The sequence below is a fragment of the Pseudophryne corroboree genome, chromosome 9 (genome assembly GCF_028390025.1).
Source record: "Pseudophryne corroboree isolate aPseCor3 chromosome 9, aPseCor3.hap2, whole genome shotgun sequence".
NCBI lineage: Eukaryota > Metazoa > Chordata > Amphibia > Anura > Myobatrachidae > Pseudophryne > Pseudophryne corroboree.
Window position 1 is genome coordinate 152,419,106 of NC_086452.1, and position 25,086 is coordinate 152,444,191.

A 25,086-nucleotide genomic window follows, 5' to 3' on the forward strand; every position below is an offset into this window, starting at 1 on the left:
GTACTAGGTCAACATGGAAAAAGGTTGACATGATTTTTTTAAAATTTTTTCATTTTTTTGACCTTTTTCATACTTAACAATCCACGTGGACTATGGTTGGGAACGGTAACATGTGCCAAGCGTAGCGAGGAACCGTGCCCGAAGAATGGCGAGTGAAGTGAGCCATGCGAGGGGTCATGGTGCTCTAATTGGGGTTCCCCATCACTTTTTGAAGAAAGATTTTTTCTAGTCAGATTGCTTAGATTTTAAGCAGCTATCGCTCCGTGAGTACCCCCCTTAAGGTTTGCATGTTGTCTGCCTTGGTGTTGATTGCAAGCATGCTGTTCTTAAAGTGATGCTTTTTGCACAATCTATGCATATTATGTTAAGGGAAAATACATTTATATGCATGCACAAACACACAGTATTAAGGCAGTAAAATGTAGAAATGTGAAAGAGTCTCAAATTTCAGGATAGCTAAAACAATTTGTAAATGAAGGTGGGGCATATAGTTTAAAGGTGGTATTAGGAATTAATGTTAGGCAGCACTCTTGCTTATGGCTGTGCAAAGTGCTTTCACACGGGTGCACTTAAATAAGCTTAATCAGATAGAATATCAGTGGGTGTATGTATGTGTGTGTATATATGTATGTATGTATGTATGTGTATATATATATATATATATATATATATATATATATATATATATATATATATATATATATTCTCTATATCTCTTACGTCCTAGAGGATGCTGGGGACTCCGTAAGGACCATGGGGTGTAGACGGGCTCCGCAGGAGACATGGGCACTCTAAAGACTTTTAGAATGGGTGTGCACTGGCTCCTCCCTCTATGCCCCTCCTCCAGACCTCCGTTAGATCCTGTGCCCAGAGGAGACTGGGTGCACTGCAGGGGAGCTCTACTGAGTTTCTCTGAAAAATACTTTTTGTTAGGTTTTTTATTTTCAGGGAGCACTGCTGGCAACAGGCTCCCTGCATCGTGGGACTGAGGGGAGAGAAGCAGACCTACTTAAATGGGTATCCGTTCACATGGTCGACCATGTTATGGTCGACAGTCATTAGGTCGACCACTATTGGTCGACATTGACATGGTCGACATGGACACATGGTCGACACATGAAAATGGTCGACACATGAAAGGTCGACATGAAAAGGTCAACATGAGTTTTTTAACTTTTTTTTCTTTTGGGGAACTTTTCCATACTTTACGATCCACGTGGACTACGATTGGAACGGTAATCTGTGCCGAGCGAAGCGAAGGCACCATGCCCGAAGCATGGCGAGCGAAGCGAGCCATACGAGGGGACGCGGTGCACTAATTGGGGTTCCTAGTCACTTTACGCAAAAAACGACAAAAAAAAAAAAGTTAAACTCATGTCGACCTTTTCATGTGTCGACCATGTGTCCATGTCGACCATGTCAATGTCGACCAATAGTGGTCGACCTAATGACTGTCGACCATAACCTGGTCGACCATTCATACCGGAACCCTTAAATGATAGGCTCTGCTTCTTAGGCTACTGGACACCATTAGCTCCAGAGGGTCGGAACGCAGGTTTCACCCTCGCTGTTCGTCCCGGAGTCGCGCCGCCGTCCTCCTCACAGAGCCGGAAGATAGAAGCCGGGTGAGTATGAGAAGAAAGAAGACTTCAAAGGCGGCTGAAGACTTCAGATCTTCTATGAGGTAACGTGCAGCGGTAACGCTGCGCGCCATTGCTCCCACATTAACACACACACTGGCGGCACTGTATGGGTGCAGGGCGCAGGGGGGGTGCCCTGGGCAGCAATTAATAAACCTCTAGGGACACTGGCGTAGTTATATACTGCAGAGGCAGTATGTTACAAAAACCCCGCTAGTATAAAGGTTTGAGCGGGATCGAAGCCCGCCGGTGAGGGGGCGGAGCTTGATTCCTCAGCACTAACCAGCGCCATTTTCTCCACAGCACGCTGCAGAGAAGCTGGCTCCCCGGACTCTCCCCTGCTGAACAACATGTACAGAGGGCAAAAAAGAGGGGGGGGGGCACATTTATTTGGCGCAGTGAGTATATTTTTATAAAAGCGCTGTACTGACTGGGATTTTATTCCAGTGTCCGGTGGCGCTTGGTGTGTGCTGGCATACTCTCTCTCTGTCTCTCCAAAGGGCGTTATTGGGGGACTGTATATCCCTGAGTGTGTGGGGGTGTCGGTACGTATGTGTCGGCATGTCTGAAGCGGAAGGCTCATCTAAGGAGGAGGTGGAGCAGATGATTGTGGTGTCTCCGTCGGCGACACCAACACCTGATTAGCTGGATATGTGGAATGTTTTAAATGCGAATGTGACTTTTTTACATAAGAGAATGGACAAAGCAGAGTCCAGAGAAAAGACAGGGAGTCAGTCCATGGCTTTGGCTGTATCACAGGGCCCTCCAGGGTCTCAGAAACGTCCCCTGTCCCAAGTAGCAGACACTGATACCGACACGGATTCTGACTACAGTGTCGACTACGATGATGCGAGGTTACACCCAAGGGTGGCCAAAAGTATTCATTATATGATTATTGCAATAAAAGATGTTTTGCATATCACAGATGATGACTCTGTCCCTGACACGAGGGTATGCATGTTTAAGGAAAAGAAACCTGAGGTAACCTTTCCCCCATCTCATGAACTGAACGCGTTATTTGAAAAAGCTTGGGAAACTCCAGACAAGAAACTGCAGATTCCCAAGAGAATTCTTATGGCGTATCCTTTCCCTGTCCAGGGTGGACAAGGCTTTAACGCGCTTGTCCAAAAAGGTGGCGCTACCGTCTCCAGACACGGCAGCCCTCAAGAATCCCGCAGACCGGAAACTACCTTAAAATCAATTTATGCACATACGGATGCCTTGCTCAGACCGGCAATAGCGTTGGCTTGGGTTTGTAGCGCTGTAGCTGCTTGGTCAGATACCTTGTCAGCTGACATTGATACCCTAGATAGGGATAGCATTTTATTGACCTTGGGTCACATTAAAGACGCAGTCTTATATATGAGAGACTCTTTGAGAGACGTTGGGCTGTTAGGTTCAAGAGCCAACGCCATGGCGATTTCTGCTAGGTGAGCCCTGTGGACCCGCCAATGGACCGGTGATGCTGACTCAAAGAGACGTATGGAGGTTTTGCCTTGCAAGGGTGAGGTTTTATTTGGGGAAGGTCTCGCGGACCTGGTTTTCACAGCTACCGCGGCTAAATCTACTTTTTTACCTTATGTTCCCCCACAGCAAAAGAAAACACCACAATATCAGATGCAGTCCTTTCGGTCGCATAAGTCCAGAAGAGGTCGGTGCTCTTCCTTCCTCGCCAGAGGTAAGGGTAGAGGGAAAAGAATGCCTGCTACGGCTAGTTCCCAGGAGCAGAAGTCCTCCCCGGCTTCTACTAAATCCACCGCATGACGCTGGGGCTCCACTGAGGGAGTCCGCGCCGGTGGGGGCACGTCTTCGACTCTTCAGCCACGTCGCCATGCGAGGACGTTTCAGTGGGACCGTCTGGACAAGTGGTCGGGGTCCCATCTACAAATACATCAGAAAATAAGCCTGTCCCCCAGGGCCAGGGTGTCTCTCCTGTGGTGGCTGCAGAGTGCTCACCTTCTCAAGGGTCGCAGGTCGGCATTCAAGACTGGGTTCTGGTGACCACGGACGCGAGCCTCCAAGGATGGGGACCAGTCACACAAGGAAGACATTTTCAGGGACTATGGTCAAGCCAGGAGGCTTGTCTACACATCAACGTACTGGAATTGAGGGCCATATACAACGGCCTATGACAAGCGGAGAATATTCTTCGCGACCTACCGGTTCTGATTCAGTCAGACAACATCACAGCTGTGGCTCATGTAAACTGCCATGGCGGGACAAGGAGCAGAGTGGCAATGGCGGAAGCCACCAGGATTCTTCGCTGGGCGGAAAATCACGTAAGCGCTCGGTCAGCGGTCTTCATTCCGGGAGTGGACAACTGGGAAGCAGACTTCCTCAGCAGACACGATCTCCATCCAGGAGAGTGGGGACTTCATCAGGAAGTCTTTGCAGAGATAACAAGTCAGTGGGGACTTCCACAAATAGACATGATGGCATCACGCCTCAACAAGAAGCTTCGGCGGTATTGTGCCAGGTCAAGGGACCCTCAGGCAGTAGCGGTGGACACCTTGGTGACACCATGGGTGTTTCAGTCGGTCTATGTGTTCCCTCCTCTTCCGCTCATCTCAAAAATACTGAGAATCATAAGCCGAAAAAGAGTGCAGACAATACTCATTGTTCCAGATTGGCCTCGAAGGGCCTGGTATTCAGATCTTCAGGAAATGCTCACAGAAGATCTGTGGCCTCTTCCTCTCAGGGAAGACCTGTTGCAGCAGGGGCCCTGCGTGTTCCAAGACTTACCGCGGTTACGTTTGACGGCATGGCGGTTGAACACCAAATCCTAGCGGGGAAAGGTATTCCGGAGGAAGTCATCCCTACTCTGATTAAGGCTAGGAAGGAGGTGACGGCGAAACATTATCACCGCATCTGGAGGAAGTATGTATCTTGGTGTGAAGCCAAGAATGCTCCTACTGAAGATTTCCATCTGGGCCGTTTTCTCCACTTTCTACAGACAGGAGTGGATATGGGCCTAAAGTTAGGCTCCATTAAGGTACAGATTTCAGCCCTATCAATTTTCTTTCAGAAGGAATTGGCTTCTCTCCCAGAAGTCCAGACTTTTGTAAAGGGAGTGCTGCATATCCAGCCTCTTTTTGTGCCCCCAGTGGCACCATGGGACCTTAACGTGGTGTTACAGTTCCTAAAATCTCACTGGTTTGAGCCTCTTCAAACCGTTGAATTAAAATTTCTCACTTGGAAGGTGGTCATGTTGTTGGCCTTGGCATCTGCAAGGCGGGTGTCCGAATTGGCGGCTTTGTCTCACAAAGCTGATTTTCCATGTGGATAGAGCAGAATTGAGGACTCGTCCTCAATTTTTGCCAAAGGTGGTTTCAGCTTTTCATATGAACCAACCTATTTTGGTGCCTGTGGCTACGGGTGACTTGGAGGATTCCAAGTCCCTTGATGTAGTCAGGGCCTTAAAATTTATGTAGCCAGGACGGCTCGGGTTAGGAAAACAGAGGCACTGTTTGTCCTGTATGCAGCCAACAAGGTTGGCGCTCCTGCTTCTAAACAGACTATTGCTCGCTGGATCTGTAACACGATTCAGCAGGCTCATTCTACGGCTGGATTGCCGGTACCAAATTCGGTAAAGGCCCATTCCACTAGGAAGGTGGGCTCTTCTTGGGCAAGTTATTGCTTACATAAGGGTTATGTTACAGTTTTGATCAGGCTCTGACTGATGCTGTTTTGTTTCATACTGTTAACTGGTTCGAATGTTCCAAGTTGTACGGTGTGGATGGTGTGGGCTGGTATGTATCTTGCCCTTAGATTACAAAAATCCTTTCCTCGTACTGTCCGTCTCCTCTGGGCACAGTTTCTAAAGTGCACACCCATTCTAGAGTTCTTTATAGTGCCCATGTCTCCTGCGGAGCCCGTCTATACCCCATGGTCCTTACGGAGTCCCCAGCATCCTCTACAGACTAGGAGAAAAAGATTTACCGGTAGGTTTAAAATCTTATTTTGTCTTGCATCTCCTTTTTTTTATTTTGCTGGTTTGACGAAACGTACTAAAACCTTTCCTGTAGAAACTCGTATCATAGGTTGAAATATGAGCATGTCTATTAATATATTCCTCAACAGTTCTGTTGAAGAAATGTCCCAGTATTTTTGAACATAGCTTTAAGCAATTCACCTGAAACATCATGTAGTTAGTAGAAGGTGGAAATTGTTTTTTGTTACGTTGTTGGTTTAACTTTTTATGGTATGAGCAAGAAGTATGATGTATATAAGCCGTATTTTATCTGTCTCTTCCTGGGTTTGCGCTGTTGTTTTTGTGCTGTCTCTTAGAGAATGAAACAGGTCTACTTATAGCAGCTTCTTTCTGCCACAGTTAGACAAAAACCTCACAACACTGTGGCTCATATGTGAAAGCCTTCCTCACAGTGTGCTAACTAGCATTGCTGGTTGGCTTGGTTTCTAGATTTGTATTGCTTTTTTAGGAATGTTGCCAAAATTGTGACTGGAAAGTGCACCAGTCTCATTGCTAAAGATACGGCCTATTGTGCAGTTGCACATTTTATAGAACAAGTAATACCTTTTATGTCTGTATACATGCGCTGACATGGCTATGGGTCATTGGCCCGTTTAATGACAAACACCATTGTCAGGTGCTCATAACCTGGCTTGGAACGTTGGAATTTAGAAAACTTAGGCATTTGTAAGTGAATTATGTTGTCATTGTATGTTGAGTTTATTAATGTTTCTCAGTGGAGTTTTCCTGTAGAGAAACATTTCATTGGAGATGTTGATAGTACTGATTGTATGGAATTTCCATTTTCACGATGTAGAAAAGTATTTACTTCTAATGATGCTGCAGTCAGGAGCCAGATAATGAATGCTAACATCCAGGATACTCCTAAGATAAAAGTACCCATATAAAGTGCTCAATTAAGTTCCAGAAGGATATTCACTAGTCATTCACCCTTCCTGGAAAAACAGACCAATGTGGATCCTCATATACACAAATGGGTAAGGGAGGGAAGGAGGTAATCGGAACACAAACCTCAAAGTACAGTATAGTCTGTATATGATGAGCACAGTCTCTTATATGGGCAATCAAGAGGTGGTATATAGCCCAGTGGTGGATTTCCCACTAGGCAATAGGCTGTAAATTGTGGTGAGGCTTTGGCAGAGACATCAGGGGGATCAACAATAATGTTGTGCCTAGGGGCGGCCTGACCCCTATATTCGGCCCTGAGATAATACACGTAAATCTTTTTATTGATTATGTGAGACAGGACAGGTAGTGGTTTATAAAAATAAAACAATATTTTATTTTTTTATAGCAACCACCAAATGTAATGACCTCATCTGACCATGTACAGTTCCTTGTTAACGACAGCGGCATCATCCCCTCCCCATGTTGTGCAAATAAATGGAGTACACTTTTTAGGTCCCTGAGAGATCCACCTTTTTATGGTGCCTGGAAGTGGTAAAAACTGTATTACATATTTGACTGTTTATAGTAAAGTAGTCACTAGTCAGGTTCTTGGCTCCTACTTGTGTTCCCGTCCTTGGATTACATATTTCCTCCTGTTCATATTCCATACCTGGTACAATCACAACATAAAACTTTGTCTGGATAAGAAGGAAATGGTGATGTATCTGGCACATCCTCCCCCCGCCCTCTCCTCAATGTGCCCACCACTTGAAGACGTGGCTTACAGGGAGGAAGCTCCTGTGGTTGCTACTCTGCAGAAACCAGTTTCCGACTTGCTTCCTAAATGTTTGTAAGGCTGTGTTTTTACCTTACAAGCAAACTAGACATCTCTCAGCACTGCTACTGGAGCCACATAGATATTGTTTTATGTTGACGTTATATTATCCCCTGAATTGGTCTTTACCCCCCAGAAATACTAGTTCCCTGGTAGGTGGTCCTGTTGCCTCTGCACACTGTTTATCACTGTTCTGGCCAGTGAAACATTATCGCAGAGACCATACAGCCCACAGAATGGCTGTCAGACTTTGTAGGTTAGAGGTCCATTTTAAAGTCCTATCTGAAAATTCATGATCTTTCTGTTTGAAGGCTTGTAATCATTATGATATCAGACAAGATCACATACATGTGGTAAGGCATAAGCACAATGTTATTATTTAATAACACAGCAGGATGACGCAGCGCATACGTGAGTCCTGACTGTCCCTGCAGTCTGGACAAAACCATGATGGTCCCATCAGGAATCAGGACAGTTGTCAGACAGTCTCCTCTATCCTGCTTGCTCTTGCAGCTTTGTTTTTTTGTTTCTAGTGGGATTTTAATTTCCAATGCTGCATGTTTGGAGTTGAGACGTTAGGGCCTGGTTTTCAAAAGTGATAGGTTCTATTCACCCTCAAGAAAGCCGAACAATGAGTGGACATTTTTGACCTACCAACCTCCCAAATTCAATTATTTGCACCCTATTTTTTTGATACATAACCCCCCTTCTACACCATTAAACCCATACAATAAATCAATAGCGTTTCGTAGTAATGAATAGTTCTTTTCCCAACAAACTGCTTCATCAATAAATAGCATTCACATTTAATAAGTAGATATATTTAACATGAACTAGCCCCAACATCAAATGAATAGCTTTCAGTCTGATTATGGAGACCCCACATTGTGTTAAGAGACCCAAAATATTAGTAGCCCCACTAACCCCACATTTTCATTAGTATCCTACATGTAACATTGTGCTGTATTGTTTAGAGCATTGTTAGGTAATGGTCAGTAACACTCTTTTATATATTTACTTTTTAAGACATGCAGAAACTGGTAGACTTAATTTATTTTTTGTTGTGCGGTCATTGTAAACACGTGATGTCACCTGTGACTTTGGACATTTTAAGAAAGCGATGTGAGTCGCCCATCCTTCTGACCGCCACACTTGATCTGTTATGTGGATGTGAAGATGTATACAGTATATAGCATGATTGTCTGGTAAGCAAAGGACACCCCTTAGGGCTGAATTTTGTCAGAGCGCAAGAGAAATCATAATGACAGAAGGCAAGTGGCAGAGATAAATTGTTTGGAGAATTTATTACCTCCTAATCTTTCACCGCTAGCAGGGCCACCAAATTAATTTTTTGTGTCACTTTCGGGCAAGGCAGTAATTTGACGCCCCCAACCAGCCGGGCCATCCCGGTTCTCTATGCCTGCGCCCTGAAACACCGGCACAGAGCCCAGTCACAAGCCTACTCCCACCATGGCTTTCTTCAGACTCATCATGGGTTTTCCGCTTTTTGTCTCTGACCATCTCGGTGGCACCCTCAAATCCGGGACACATGCCCCCCTAGTTACAGCCCTGCCGCTAGTTAAATAAAAAGGTATGAGTATTTGAGCCTACCACCCCTCCCTCTTCTCTCCAGCCTCTACATCTCGTTGCCCTGCCCGCTCTTCCTCCTTGTTTCTGCCCATATTCCATATTAACTGTAAACTTTCACAAGCAGGGCCATTTCACCTATGTTTTTTCATTGCACACTAATTATATGTGTATAAGTAAAGTTGTGAACTTGTCTGTAACAGTATGCACATTGTGATTTGTTCGCCGTTCTAACCCCTGTGTCTGGCACTACAGTACCCTCATGGTGTCATATAAATGTATTCTTCCTCTTCCTTTTCCTCCTCCTTCCTCCTCCTCCTCATATCAGTGGAAGAAAAATAGCATAAAAGACATCTATGCATACAGTATTAATGGTGTTTCCTTTTTGGAAGCAGTTTACTGATGGAATGAAAAATGTTTTACCAAATTAAGCTCTGCTTGTATTACTTCCAGTGCTGGGAGTATGTAATTAAAAAGTTATTAACTTCTGCAAATCCCCTTCCCGAGATCTCAATTTGACCGTTAAACTTCTGGCCACCGTACAAATTGTTTCCATAATTTTTTGCAGTTCAGATCTTGATTTTGTTGCTAACAGATTGTGTGTCAAGTGTCACAAGCTTGTTTCAAAATATTTACCCACAAGGAATGTTGTCCTGTGATACACTCATCCCATGTGTAAGTTCTTTTTCTGTGTGGGTGTAATTGCCAGATACATTTCTCTACAAACATAGTATCGCTTTTTAGACCTTTCACAAAGCATCAGTTCAGTGGATATTCTAACCCGTCCATTGTTTTCCTTAGTTGCTTTGCATGTTATGCATTCGGTCTGTTGCATTTAATTGGATTTTCTGTTGAATAAACACATGCATTACCTTTTGTGTAATGCAGGTGGTCAAAGGATACTGGATACCTATGGTGATTATTAAAAGCATGTGCCGTTAATATCCCAAGATCACAGGAACATTCCAAGAGAAATTGCATTTTTTAAATAATAATAATAATAATAATTCCTATACATTTGTCAGTGTTGTGTCTTATTTGTGTTCTAAATAGAAGTATGTAAATGTTATAAAAAGTGTGTATGTATGTGTATAACTGTGTGTATATATAGGGGAGAATTCAAATGTTATTGCCCCTTGACGGCCGTCTAAAGTGACAGGAGATCGCTGGGGGCGATACATAATTGATGTCCCCTATCGCGCTGATTGCTCCTATTAGTGACGCGTAAACCCGACTAAACTAATGGGCGTGATCGGGAAAAGTGCCGTTTGGGCGGCTAAACAGATAACTTTTCAGACCTTTCAGCTCGCTACCCTCTGTGGGTGCGAGCTGAAATGTAGACGCCGGCAGCTGATCGCGCCCGAACGGGGCTACATTTGAATGTCTGGGTTGGGTGCCTTCTAGTGGCTGTCTGTCAAGAAATCATTTGAATCTCTCCCAAAATATTTATCCATTTTAACGCTAATGGTAACTTACTGGTTATTGTGTAATACTTGCAATTATTTACAAGTTAACTTGTTAACGGGGTGTGGATCAGTAAGGCGACCAATATTAGGTTGACAGGGTCAGAAGGTCGACAGTGAATTGGTAGACACCTGAAAAGGTCGAAGGGTATAAAAGGTCGACATGAAAATGTTCTACTCCAAAAAAATAAAAAGTCAGTCGACACAGGTTTTTATTTGTATGTTCAACCACATGTGACCCCATTTAGTGTACCATATTGCCTCACGTGGCTCACTTCTCTCACCATGCTTTGGCCAAAAGGCCTTGCGCCACTACAGATGTGCTCAAACAGGTTACTATTCACAATCGTAGTCCACGTGGATGGTAAAGTATGAAAAAGTTTAAAAAAAATCTCCAAAAAATCGTATCAACATATTGATTGTCTACCTTATTACTGTCGACCGATCATCTGTATACCTGTTAACGTTAGTGACATTTTGATATTACTGTTTGCAAACCTTCATTGACATCTGCTTAGATATTCTTCCTGTAAACATGCTGCTGCTATAGCTAGCCCCAAACTCTGATCCTGCTGCTTTAGCATACATTTATGTAGTGCCACCATATTTTGCAGTGCTATACAGAGTGTGATAAATCATTCACATCAGTAGCTGCACCATTGTTATTACCTACCATACAGACACATGCACTAAGGTCCATGTTGGTTATTAAATAACCTGCCAGTATGGTTTTGTACTGTGTGAATGGACTGCTGCACCTGGATGAATCCCGCTTTTCCCTACATACTGTTATTCTGTCCGGAATGGAACCCATGATCCCAGTGGTGTGTGGCACCATGGCTAGCCACATTGCCACAGGATCAATTCCTATTTGGGCAAATGTGGACAAAGAAACTTGGTTACTTCTACTTACATGGCGACTCTTTGGAGTTCATGCTTTACACACACAGTTTATAGAGTTTCACATGAGCTTATGCTGACACCAAATATCCACCCACAGATGTTTCTTTTTTCAGTCTTGTTAGGATTCCTCAGCACAGGATATTCTGGCATTGATTCAGATGGCTGCAGTGTAAGAGGTAGGAACAAGCAGTTTATTCTCCTGGAAGCGGCTGGATTTAAAAAAAAAAAAAAAAAAACAAATAATGCTACACATCTGACCTAAGGGAAAAAAAAATCAATAACCTATCTTTTACAAACATTCTGTCTTCCAAACAAGAAACCCTCGTCGTTTAGTTTCACCTTGGTCTTTAAATTGTCCTATGTCACTGTTATACATATTCTGGTTATTAGTTGGACTTAATGTTGTTCATATGGAATTTGTTATTTTTTAGAAAACCAAGACGGCTTACACCACGTTGTTCATGAGCGTCTGGGAGAATTGCTGCGTGTCCTGAAAGGTGTGATAAGCAAGCACCAAACTCTTAATTCTGTGGATATCCTGGGTGCCGCTGGAACAGTGATTGCTAAAGTGAAAGGTGAGGTATTCTGATCTGTAATGCATAAATAACATTGCTAGTATTATACAGATTATAGCAATGATCTTGTCTGTAGAGAAGTGATCAAGATGAGTAAAGATTGTGGAACCTTGAAAAATAATGTCCGAGGTTTTGACCCAGGCATTCTGCAGAATTTAAGGTTGAGTTGACTAAGTATAATCATTCCTTAGAATTGTCTGATTCTGACATAATTATGATTGTTGCAAATAGTAGCATGACTATAGCAATAGCACTTCATGCAGATGATACAGACCCCTGAGTCTGAGCTCCACAGTTGCCTTATGGTTGGTTCTAAATCGGAGTGGGAAAAGGGACCTTCTGACGTCACTAGGGGAGGAGACATGTCACCAGGGGGAGGAGCTACAGCCGAACAGGGTACCCAGAAAGTACCCTCACGGGCTCGCTTCGCTCGCCACCTGATTACTAAAGGTAATAGTTGGTGGCGTGGATAGTAGAGGAACTATCCCGCTGGCCTAGCTCCTCCCCCTGACGTAAAAGGTCGCTTAGGCTACTTGAATCTAGCTTCAACCATTGCCTTATGTCTCCACTTCCTGGAGTGGGCCCTGGTGGGGCTAACCTAATTAGTAAAAAGTATAATTTTATCAGTATAAATGTAGTATTACACTTGCAGTAAAGTTAAAATAGCAAGTTCCAATGTAGGGCACTTGGAGGATAATTATTGTAATGGAATTCCATGGGTATGTAACTTACAAGTATCTGCAGGTTGGCGTACTCTCCAGTGGTTTCCATCTATATTTCCGATTCCTCTGGAATTAACTTTTTCCACTTTTTGGGACTTCTTGTTCCTGCTTGTGCAAATACTCTTGCATTGGAACGCTAGCCTCCTATAAATACTTTGTATTTCCTATGTAAGGTGTGTGGTCCCATACAAGTCTGGCCTGTATGCTTCTGAAGAATCCACCTGTTAGCCTCTAACTGGTGATCACTGCACTTACTTTTACTTACAGTTGGGCATGGAAAGTGATCCTCAGTGCATTATGACTGGAATTGGGTGTTGTTCCTGTGATTCACCAGTGGTATTATATCTTAGTGTTGTATTATATGGCAATCTTATTTTTTGTGGGGGGGATAGTGGGCTCTACAGTTTTGCTGTGGTTTAAACCTGTATATATGTTCAAGGTCAATAAAATTAAATTACCTATTTGTTTTTTTGTATTTTTTTAAGAGAAGTTATGGCTGTTGTATAGTTGAGTGCCTGTTCATCTTTGTGCTACTTGACTATAGATTACGATTTTCCTACAATACCTGGTGAAAGCTATAGGTCAGGTTATCAAACACAGCCCTCAAGGCACCCAACGGTCCACATTTTGGTATATCCATGGCTCAGCAGAGATTATTAAATCAAATTGACTGAGGTGCTAATTAAGTCACCTGTGGCCAAGCATGGATAAACATAAAACCTGAACCATTGGGGTGCCGCATTTGAGAACCTATGCCATAGGTAAATAATAGAACAGCATCTAGCTAAATGGAATAAATATCTTGTACCAGTGGTCAGAGGGAGCTTTGTAACCTTATCGTGCCTAATACTGGCTTCTGGGGATTGTCCGCCTGAGTAAGCTGTAAATTGCACTATGGTGATGGTGTCACAGGCCAGGAGTGGCTTGGTCACTTTATGGAAAGGGCGTTTGATAGCAAAGATAAGCTACAGTAAAGGTTTCTTGGTCCATCAATTAGGCCATCCACTTTGCAGTATCCCCTCTAGACTGCAAATGTAGGCACCTCACTGCTATAAAGGGGATCCGGTCGGGAACCCGGCAGTCGAAATAGCGATGGCGGCATCCAGACACTGACCACAATCTCGACAGCCGGAATTACGAAAGTCTGACTGCCGGGCCACCGGAGATGTAAGCCACAGTGGGGATGGGGGTGAAAGTCTGCGGGGATGGGGTGTCTTTAGGTTTAGCTACCCCCGGGGAGAGTTAAGGTTAGGCTGCTGGGCAAGGTGGGGGGGGGGGGGGGGGAGGCGAGGGTCAGGGAGCCATTGGGGGAAGGTAAGTATACTTACCATCCCCCTGTTGGGATTCAGAACATCGGGATGTGCCTTCTGTATTTTGACCACTGGTATTTCAATCCCAATCCCTGTTAAAAAACACTATTTACCATTGTAATTCTAATAATCTCCTAGTGTAAAAACATGGGTGGTGCAATCCCTTAGCTAACACCATACGAGTCCTACAAAATCTGTTGCTAAAGGGCTTTCTTCCCTCTTCCTTTTTCATTTTCTGAACCTGTTTCAACATATGAGGAACTAGATACAGTGCAAAAAGAAAAATCAACTAACCTTTCCATTTTACAGAACATTCGGAAACGTCTGCACTTGTGTCTCAATTGCCTTGAGCCACTCTCTTCTTAGGTCATGTCGTTGGATTATTACTGACAAGCAAGCACTTGCAGCCAGTTCATCAACTGCTGCAAAAGAAAACAAAACCTCAAGTGCTATCATTTGGTGATTGCTTTAGAAAAAGGACATGCTTGACATACAGTAGTTATGAAATAGACTGCATAGAGCACAGCGTCTTCAGCTAGTCACGTACCCAGAGACGGAGGGCGCATAACTCACATTCCACTGGTCACAGATCTCCTATCCAAGTTATCAGCATACACGCTAGGTGTTTTGTACTTCTTGACTTGACACCCTTGTATTTTTGTAGCACAAATTGTTTGAATTATGATGTTGAAATATAGAGCTGTCTTTACATGTCACATTATCTGCAGTTACAGTGAAGTACAGAAGGGCGGTCTGTGCTTTGTGTATTAGAACTGTACTGCTATACTACTTACATTATTAAGGGAATCAGAATTTTCCTGGGATGCATTATTTAAATGGACTGTACCCCCTGCCCAATCAGAGTTGTTACATAGCTGCTGTTATACAAATGGTCTGTTACTGTCGATCACTTTGCTTACACAGTGCCTTGCTAAAGTATTCACCCCCCTTGGCTTTTTACCTATTTTGTTACATTACAACCTGTAATTTCATTTTTTTTTATCTGAATTTTATGTGATGGATCTGCACAAAATAGTCTAAGTTGGTGAAGTGAAATGAGAGAAAAATGTATATAAAAAATAATTATTATACATAAAAATCTGAAAATTGGCAAGTGCATATGTATTCACCCCCTTTGCTATGAAGCCCCTCAAAAGTTCTGGCGCAACCAATTACCTTCAGAAGTCGCATAATTAGTGAAATTTAAGTCCACCTGTGTGCAATCTAAGTGTCACATGATCTGTATAAACCAGTGGAGCACTCAGGAGGGGTTTCCGGGCACCCATAAACCCCCCCTCCACCGAAAAATAAATTATTTTTTTCTTAGCTGCATGAGTATTATTAATGGCTGTCTAGCGTCCTCTGCAGCCTGGTGGCACTTGTAAGGGCTTAATAAAAGTTTACTTTATTTTAATTATAGTACATATATATCAATGTGCATACATATATACACACATGTATATACATACATATAAACACACACATATGATATATATACATGCGTATATACGTGTACTGTGTGTGTGTGTGTGTATGTATATATATATATATATATATATATATATATATATATATATATATATATATATGTATGTGTGTATATATATATATATATATAACAGGGGTTCCACATAGGTGGAAGGGGCACTCACAATGAAATAATACATACAATTAAATTGCATAAAACATTCATAGTTTAATAGTCCGTTGCACCAACTCGCCCTTGATCGACGTTTCGACCCCATGACTGGGTCTTTTTCAAGATAGGCAGGTTCGGTTAACAATCAGGTAACTGTTAAAGGTATATACATAGTAACATCAGTGGAGATCTAGAAAAGAGAAAGAACATAAGACCACTCTTAATGCCTCCCAGGCCCCATTGTTGCGCATTAATCATATACTAAAATGCACACGGCACACTTCACAGTGCATTTATCGGATGAACCTTATGCCCAGTGGATAATATCCTGCTACAGTGACCATCACCGTGACTCCAAATACCAAACATACACCGGAAGTGTGCGTTCCACCGGGTAACGGTGAGACGCATCGCTACAAATAACTGGATATTCACTCACCGCTGCATAAATGTAAATCATATTATAGAGGTCCTGAGCAATATATCCACTAGGCTGACAGTCGCCAAAAAATGAAAAATATAAATAGATAAATACTGGATACAAAACACATATAAATATACATGTATGTATCACTAATGAGGCATCTCTAACATCATGCAACAATGGAACCTGAAGGCTTACAGTGGTGCAGCATCCACATTGGTCTAGCCCAGCCATTCACATTTCCAACATCAAAATATTTGTTACATACATAGTTGATACTGTCACAATAATATAGTTTAAACATATGATTGTCTAACCATACACTTCATAAATATAATTTAAACACAAAATACCAATAATATTACATATAAACATAACATTCCACTCCCCCCTAGTAGTGTCTGGTGAATATATTATCAAAACACATGAGATATCCCTGTGGGGCAGAACACCCCCAAAAAGAAAAACAGTAGAGTATTACAAAACCAGTACATACTCTGAGAGATGTGACACTAAAATAATGGACACACTAATACAAATGAGACATTATATCAAAAAATTGGTATAACAATACATAGGTATAATAAACTCACACTCCTCAATTAAATCAAATGTTGGAAATGGGGGCTGGGGCGAGACCTTACGATCCAACCCAGGAGACTAAAAAGTCACCTAGCCTGACCATATAACTTGACCGAGGGTCCCCCTAATAACAGGGGCGCCTTCAGCCAAAAAACCATAAAGGCCCAGGGGCAAATTTTACAAACCATCACGAGGGTCTCAATTGTAAACCCTAGTTATGGACAACTTCAAGGACATACCAGCCAGAAGTGACCCCAAAATATGAGGCCATTTACCGTTTGATGAAAAGATTCAATGGGTTATATTCGTTCATTCCCTTGGGGGCGACCGTATCCAGGGTGTAGATCCAATAACTCTCGCGCTGCTTGAGCGCGAGAGTTCTGTCACCACCACCCTGTATGGGTGGGACCCAATCTATCAGTTTGCATCTCATGCTAGACACCTGATGTTTATTTTCGAAAAAGTGTCGGGCTACTGGTTTATCAGTACTTCCGGTTTCAAATCTGCACGTATGGAAGTGCGGTGATTGGCCATTCGATCTCTAAAAGGCCTAGTGGTGAGCCCCACATAATATAAACCACAGGGACAGATAAGTATATAGATAACATAGTCTAAACGACAGTGTAAGTGGTATGTGATTCGTATTTTCTTCCCAGTCTGGGGATGCATCACAGTTGGGCCCGTCACCATAGACCTGCAAGTCACACAACCCCCACAGGAGAAACATCCAGGTTTTTGTCTCATAATAGAGGTCTTATCAGGAGTCTCTTCTGGGAACACCGTAGGGCGCATCAAAAGCTGCTTTAAATTAGGTCCCCTACCAAACGCCATCATCGGTGTCGGCATATTAGTGAATGGTAGTGTAGTGTCCGAGGTCACAATAGGCCAATGCTTGTTGATCGATTTCCGAATACAACCAGACATCCCATTAAATGTGGTAGAGAATGTCATCCTGCCGGTGTTAGCTCTTCTAGCCCTAACTTCTCCCTTAAATATCCTAGTGGCTTTCCTCAAGCATCCCTTAAGGATCCTGCGTTTATAGCCACGTTCAATAAATCTAGCCGTCATCTCGGTGATTTGTGTGTCCATTGCTTCTGTCTCAGAGTTTATACGCATAACCCTGAGGTATTGGGATACCGGCAAGTTGTCTTTTAACGATGGAGGGTGATGGCTATTGGCCAAAAGTGTGGTGTTACGGTCAGTGGCCTTCCGAAAGAGGGTAGTTATCAATCTCCTCTCTTTAATTATCACCCTAATGTCAAGAAAACAAATCTCATTGGTCGATACAGTATATGTGAACCTGACCGGAGATGCCAACTGATTCAAATCCTCCACCATATTGACAAAACTCTGCTCAGAACCTGCCCATAGTATAAATACATCGTCAATGAATCGTTTATATAGACGTATGAATTTACCGTACTTCGGATAAATATTGGTTTCCTCATATTGTGCCATATATAAATTAGCATAGGACGGGGCCAGATTTGAGCCCATGGCCGTCCCTGATTTCTGCATAAAGAATAAATCCTTATAGGAAAAATGATTTAAACTTAAGACCAGTTTAACCAACTCCAAAATATACTCAATAGGTTGTTTAAGATTAACCGACTTCTGTAAGGCTGTTGCCACCGCCTCAAGACCCTGGTCATGCGGAATAATTGTATATAAAGAACATACGTCCATAGTGGCCAATACTATTGGTTCGTCTAACAGAGTAATATTCCGGATAAGTTCAAGAAAGTCGTTAGAGTCCCGAATGTGACTGCTGTTGTCCAATACTAAAGGTTGGAGTATACTATCAATATAAATAGCTAAAGGCTGAAGCACAGACCCTTCTGCCGCTATGATCGGCCTCCCCGGCGGTTTGTCAAGGGTTTTATGCACCTTTGGTAGGGTGTAGATAATGGGACATTTCGGATAGTCAACCGTAAGGTAGGCGTATAATTCCTGATCCAACCAACCACTTTCAAATCCACGTGTCAGAGACCCGTCAACCTGAGATTTAATCTCTTTCACCGGGTTAACATCTAGTTTGAGATATGTGTTAGAATCCGATAACTGTGACAGAATTTCCCTGTCATAGTCAGTCCAGTTCTGGACCACCACTGCTCCTCCCTTATCCGCAGGGCGGATAACTATAAAGGGATTATCTCGTAAATTTTTCAATGCATTACGTTCATCAGTGGATAAATTGTCATACATTTTAGGTACCTGGCACTCATTGATGTCCTTCTGGACAATGCGTGTAAATGTTTTAATACTAGCATTTGCGGACATGGGATCAAATTGTGACTTTTGTTTGAACTTTGATGTATTGGTGTCCGCTGTTTTGACACCAAAAAATTCTTTTAACCTAAGATTACGACTAAATCTGTACAGTTCAACGGTGTTTTGAAATTTGTTGTGCTTAGTTGTCGGAACAAATGTCAGGCCTTTCGATAAAAGTGCTATTTCAGAGTCAATTAATCGATAGTCTGACAAATTAAATACAAAATCTATCGTTGTCGCCTTCGCGCCCTTCTTCGGGTGTTTATAGGATGATTTTTACGTGGACTACATTATTAGAAGCCTATATGCATTTACTTGTGATGGTATAATTGCTGGAGTACGTATCTGTATATACCGAAGTGTCTTTTGAGCTAACTAACACTGGGTTTGTTTATTTACTTGCTGATATCTTGCATATGTTGGTTTTTTAGGCATTTGAGCTGCATACCAGCTGAGTGGATAGATGTTGTCAGGGCATTTCCCCTAAGTGATGTTTCAATGTAAGCCTTTTCTTGTTTTGGTATTTGGAGTCACGGTGATGGTCACTGTAGCAGGATATTATCCACTGGGCATAAGGTTCATCCGATAAATGCACTGTGAAGTGTGCCGTGTGCATTTTAGTATATGATTAATGCGCAACAATGGGGCCTGGGAGGCATTAAGAGTGGTCTTATGTTCTTTCTCTTTTCTAGATCTCCACTGATGTTACTATGTATATACCTTTAACAGTTACCTGATTGTTAACCGAACCTGCCTATCTTGAAAAAGACCCAGTCATGGGGTCGAAACGTCGATCAAGGGCGAGTTGGTGCAACTGACTATTAAACTATGAATGTTTTATGCAATTTAATTGTATGTATTATTTCATTGTGAGTGCCCCTTCCACCTATGTGGAACCCCTGTTTTATATTTGTGGCTGACTTTGTCAGTTTCACTGGGTGCACCCTGAATATGTATTTATGTATCTTTTGATGTGAGTGCGGATCTCCAATTATATATATTTCTCTGACGTCCTAGTGGATGCTGGGGACTCCGTAAGGACCATGGGGAATAGCGGCTCCGCAGGAGACTGGGCACATCTAAAGAAAGCTTTAGGATCACCTGGTGTGCACTGGCTCCTCCCCCTATGACCCTCCTCCAAGCCTCAGTTAGATTTCTGTGCCCGACGAGAAGGGTGCACACTAGGGGCTCTCCTGAGCTCTTTGTGAAAGTTTTAGTTTAGGTTTATATTTTCAGTGAGACCTGCTGGCAACAGGCTCACTGCATCGAGGGACTAAGGGGAGAAGAAGCGAACTCACCTGCGTGCAGAGTGGATTGGGCTTCTTAGGCTACTGGACATTAGCTCCAGAGGGACGATCACAGGTTCAGCCTGGATGGGTCACCGGAGCCGCGCCGCCGTCCCCCTTACAGAGCCAGAAGAGCGAAGAGGTCCGGAAAAATCGGCGGCAGAAGACGATCCTGTCTTCAGATAAGGTAGCGCACAGCACCGCAGCTGTGCGCCATTGCTCTCAGCACACTTCACACTCCGGTCACTGAGGGTGCAGGGCGCTGGGGGGGGGGCAGCGCCCTGAGACGCAATAAATCGATAAAAAACCTTATATGGCTAAAATAAATGCATCACATATAGCTCCTGGGCTATATGGATGCATTTAACCCCTGCCAAACCATACAGAAAAAGGATGATAAGGACGCCGAGAAAGGGGCGGAGCCTATCTCCTCAGCACACTGGCGCCATTTTCCCTCACAGCTCAGTTGGAGGGAAGCTCCCTGGCTCTCCCCTGCAGTCACTACACTACAGAAAGGGGTTAAAAAAGAGAGGGGGGCACAAATTAGGCGCAGTATATAACAATACAGCAGCTATAAAGGGAAAAACACTTATATAAGGTTATCCCTGTATATATATATATATAGCGCTCTGGTGTGTGCTGGCAAACTCTCCCTCTGTCTCCCCAAAGGGCTAGTGGGGTCCTGTCCTCTATCAGAGCATTCCCTGTGTGTGTGCTGTGTGTCGGTACGTTGGTGTCGACATGTATGAGGAGAAAAATGATGAGGAGACGGAGTAGAGTGTCTGAAATAGTGTTGTCACCCCCTAGGGGGTCGACACCTGAGTGGATGTACTGTTGAAATTGCGTGACAGTGTCAGCTTTGTATAAAAGACAGTGGTTGACATGAGACAGCCGGCTACTCAGCTTGTGCATGTCCAGACGTCTCATACAGGGGCCCTAAAGCGCCCGTTACCTCAGATACAGACGCCGACAAGGGTACTGACTCCTGTGTCGACGGTGAAGAGACAACCGTGATTTCCAATAGGGCCACACATTGCATGATTGAGGCAATGGAAAAAGTTTACACTTTTCTGATAATATGAATACCACCAAAAAAAAGGGGTATTATGTTTGGTGAGGAAAAACTTCCTGTAGTTTTCCTGAATCTGAGAAATAAAATGAGGTGTGTGATGATGCGTGGGTTTCCCCCCGATAACAATTGATAATTTCTAAAAAGTTATTGGCAGTATACCTTTTCCCGCCAGAGGTTAGGGTGCATTGGGAAACACCCCCTAGGGTGGATAAAGCGCTCACACGCTTGTAAAAACAAGGGCTCTACCCTCTCCTGAGATGGCCGCCCTTAAGGATCCTGCTGATAGAAAGCAGGAGCGTATCCTAAAATGTATTTACACACATACTGGTGTTATACTGCGACCAGCAATCGCCTCAGCCTGGATGTGCAGTGCTGGGTTGGCGTGGTCGGATTCCCTGACTGGAAATATGATATCCTAGATAAGGACAGTATATTATTGCCTATAGAGCAATTAAAAGATGCATTTCTATATATGCATGATGCACAGCGGAATATTTGCCGACTGGCATCAAGTATAAGTGCGTTGTCCAATTATTCCAGTAAAGTGGTCAGGTGATGCGGATTCCAAACGGCATTTGGAAGTATTGCCTTAAAAGAGGGGATGTACCCCAGGTCGCCTCTCAAAATAAGACGCCGTATTATCAGGCGCAGTCCTGGTTGGCAAGCGGACAAAAGGGTTCCTCTTTTCTGCTCGTGACAGAGGGAGAGGAAAATGGCTGCAGAGATCAGCCAGTTCCAAGGAACAGAAACCCTTTTCCGCCTCTGCCAAGCCCTCAGTATGACGCTAGGGCTTTACAAGTTCAGGCACGGTGGGGTCCCGTTCTCAATGAATTTCAGTGCGCAGTGGGCTCACTCGCAAGTAGACCCCTGAATCCTTCAGATAATATTTCAGGGGTACAAATTGGAATTCGAGACGTATTCCCCTCGCCGTTTCCAAAAGTCTGTTTTACCGACGTCTCCCGCTGACAGGGAGGCAGTTTTGGAAGCCATTCACAAGCTGTATTCCCAGCAGGTGATAATCAAGGTACCCCTCCTGCAACAGGGAACGGGGTATTATTCCACACTATTGTGGTACCGAAGCCAGACGGCTCGGTGAGACCGATTTAAAATCTAAAATCTTTGAACACTTGCATACAGAGGTTCAAATTCAAAATTGAGTCACTCAGAGCAGTGATTGCAAACCTGGAAGAAGGGGACTACATGATGTCTCGGGACATCAAGGATGCTTACCTTCATGTCAAAATTTACCCTTCTCACCAAGGGTATTTCAGGTTATGGTACAGAACTGTATCAGTTCGGACGCTGCCGTAGGGATGGTCCACGGCACCCCGGGTCTTTACTGAAGTAATGACCGAAATGATGATATTCCTTCGAAGGAAGGGAATTTTAGTTATCCTTTACTTGGACGATTCCCTGATAAGGGTAAGATCCAGGAACAGTTGGAGATCGGTGTAGCACTATATACCAGGTAGTGTTGCGGCAGCACGATTTGGATTTTCAATATTCCGAAATCGCAGCTGATTCCGACGACTTGTCTTCTGTTCCTAGGGATGATTCTGGACATAGTCCAGAAAGAAGGTGCTTCTCCCGGAGGAGAAAGCCAGGGAGTTATCCGAGCTAGTCAGGAACCTCCTAAAACCGAACCAAGTCTCAGTGCATCAATGCACAAGGGTTCTGGGTAAAAATGGTGGCTTCCTACGAAGCAATCCCATTCGGCAGATTCCACGCACAGTGGAACCTTCTGGACAAATGGTCCGGGTCGCATCTTCAGATGCTTCAGCGGATAACCCTGTCACCAGGGACAAGGGTATCCCTCCTGTGGTGGTTGCAGAGTGCTCATCTTCTAGAGGGCCGCAGATTCGGCATTCGGGACTGGGTCCTGGTGGCCACGGATGCCAGCCTGCGAGGCTGGGGAGCAGTCACACAGGGAAGGAATTTCCAGGGCTTATGGTCAAGCCTGGAGACATCTCTTCATATAAACATTCTGGAACTAAGGGCCATTTACAATGCCCTAAGTCAAGCGAAACCCCTGCTTCAGGGTCAGGCGGTATTGATCCAATCGGACAACATCACGTCAGTCGCCCACGTAAACAGACAGGGCGGCACGAGAAGCAGGAGGGCAATGGCAGAAGCTGCAAGGATTTTAGCTGGGCGGAAAATCATGTGATAGCACTGTCAGCAGTGTTCATTCCGGGAGTGGACAACTGGGAAGCAGACTTCCTCAGCAGACACGACCTTCACCCGGGAGAGTGGGGACTTCACCCAGAAGTCTTCCACCTGATTGTAAAACCGTTGGAAAAAACAAAAGGTGGACATAATGGCGTCCCGTCTAAACAAAAAACTGGACAGATATTGCGCCAGGTCAAGGGACCCTCAGGCAATAACGGTGGACGCTCTGGTAACACCGTGGGTGTACCAGTCAGTGCATGTGTTCCCTCCTCTGCCCCTCATACCAAAAGTACTGAGAATCATAAGAAGGAGAGGAGTAAGAACTATACTCGTGGTTCCGGATTGGCCAAGAAGGACTTGGTATCCGGAACTTCAAGAGATGCTCACGGACGAACCGTGGCCTCTACCTCTAAGAAAGGACCTGCTCCAGCAAGGGCCTTGTCTGTTCCAAGACTTACCGCGGCTGCGTTTGACGGCATGGCGGTTGAATGCCGGATCCTGAAGATCCCTACCCTGGTCAAGGCCAGGAAAGACGTAACCGCAAAACATTATCACCGCATTTGGCGAAAATATGTTGCGTGGGGTGAGGCCAAGAAGGCCCCTACAGAGGAATTTCAACTGGGTCGTTTCCTCCATTTCCTGCAAACAGGACTGTCTATGGGCCTAAAATTAGGGTCCATTAAGGTTCAAATTTCGGCCCTGTCGATTTTCTTCCAAAAAGAACTGGCTTCAGTGCCTGAAGTTCAGACATTTGTAAAAGGGGTGCTGCATATACAGTCTCCTTTTGTGCCTCCAGTGGCACCTTGGGGATCTCAATGTTGTGTTGAGTTTCCTAAAGTCACATTGGTTTGAACCACTCACCACTGTATACTTAAAATATCTCACATGGAAGTGACGAGTTAGCCCTGGTTTCAGCCAGGCGTGTGTCAGAATTGGCGGCTTTATCATATAAAAGCCCTTACTTAATATTTCATTCTGAAAGGGCAGAATTGAGGACTCGTCCTCAAATTTTCTACCTAAGGTGTTTTCTGCATTTCACATGAACCAACCTATTGTGGTGCCTGCAGCTACTAAGGACTTGGAGGGTTCCAAGTTGCTTGACGTGGTCAGGACCCTGAAAATACATGTTTCCAGGACGGCTGGAGTCAGAAAATCTGACTCGCTGTTTATCCTGTATGCACCCAACAAACTGGGTGCTCCTGCTTCTAAGCAGACGATTGCTCGTTGGATTTGTAGTACAATTCAGCTTGCACATTCTGTGGCAGGCCTGCCACAGCCAAAAATCTTAAAATGCCCACTCCACAAGGAAGGTGGGCTCATCTTGGGCAGCTGCCCGAGGGGTCTCGGCTTTACAACTTTGCCGAGCAGTTACTTGGTCAGGAGCAAATACGTTTGTAAAATTCTACAAATTTGATACCCTGGCTAAAGAGGACCTGGAGTTCTCTCATTCGGTGCTGCAGAGTCATCCGCACTCTCCCGCCCGTTTGGGAGCTTTGGTATAATCCCCATGGTCCTTACGGAGTCCCCAGCATCCACTAGGACGTCAGAGAAAATAAGAATTTACTTACCGATAATTCTATTTCTCGTAGTCCGTAGTGGATGCTGGGCGCCCATCCCAAGTGCGGATTGTCTGCAATACTGGTACATAATTATTGTTACCAAAAAATTCGGGTTATTGTTGTAGTGAGCCATCTTTTCTAGAGGCTCCTCTATTATCATGCTGTTAACT

General features: G+C 44.0%; 1 protein-coding gene across 3 annotated transcripts in view; it reads left to right on the forward strand.

Moving 5' to 3' along the window:
• ARHGAP29 (Rho GTPase activating protein 29) overlaps positions 1-25,086 on the forward strand; it is a 300,437-nt gene that overhangs the window by 111,625 nt on the left and 163,726 nt on the right. For all 3 annotated transcript variants that reach the window (XM_063939858.1, XM_063939856.1, XM_063939857.1), the window contains exon 3: positions 11,739-11,882. In XM_063939858.1, coding sequence (XP_063795928.1) covers positions 11,739-11,882 — 144 coding nt within the window. The remainder of the gene's footprint in view (positions 1-11,738; positions 11,883-25,086) is intronic.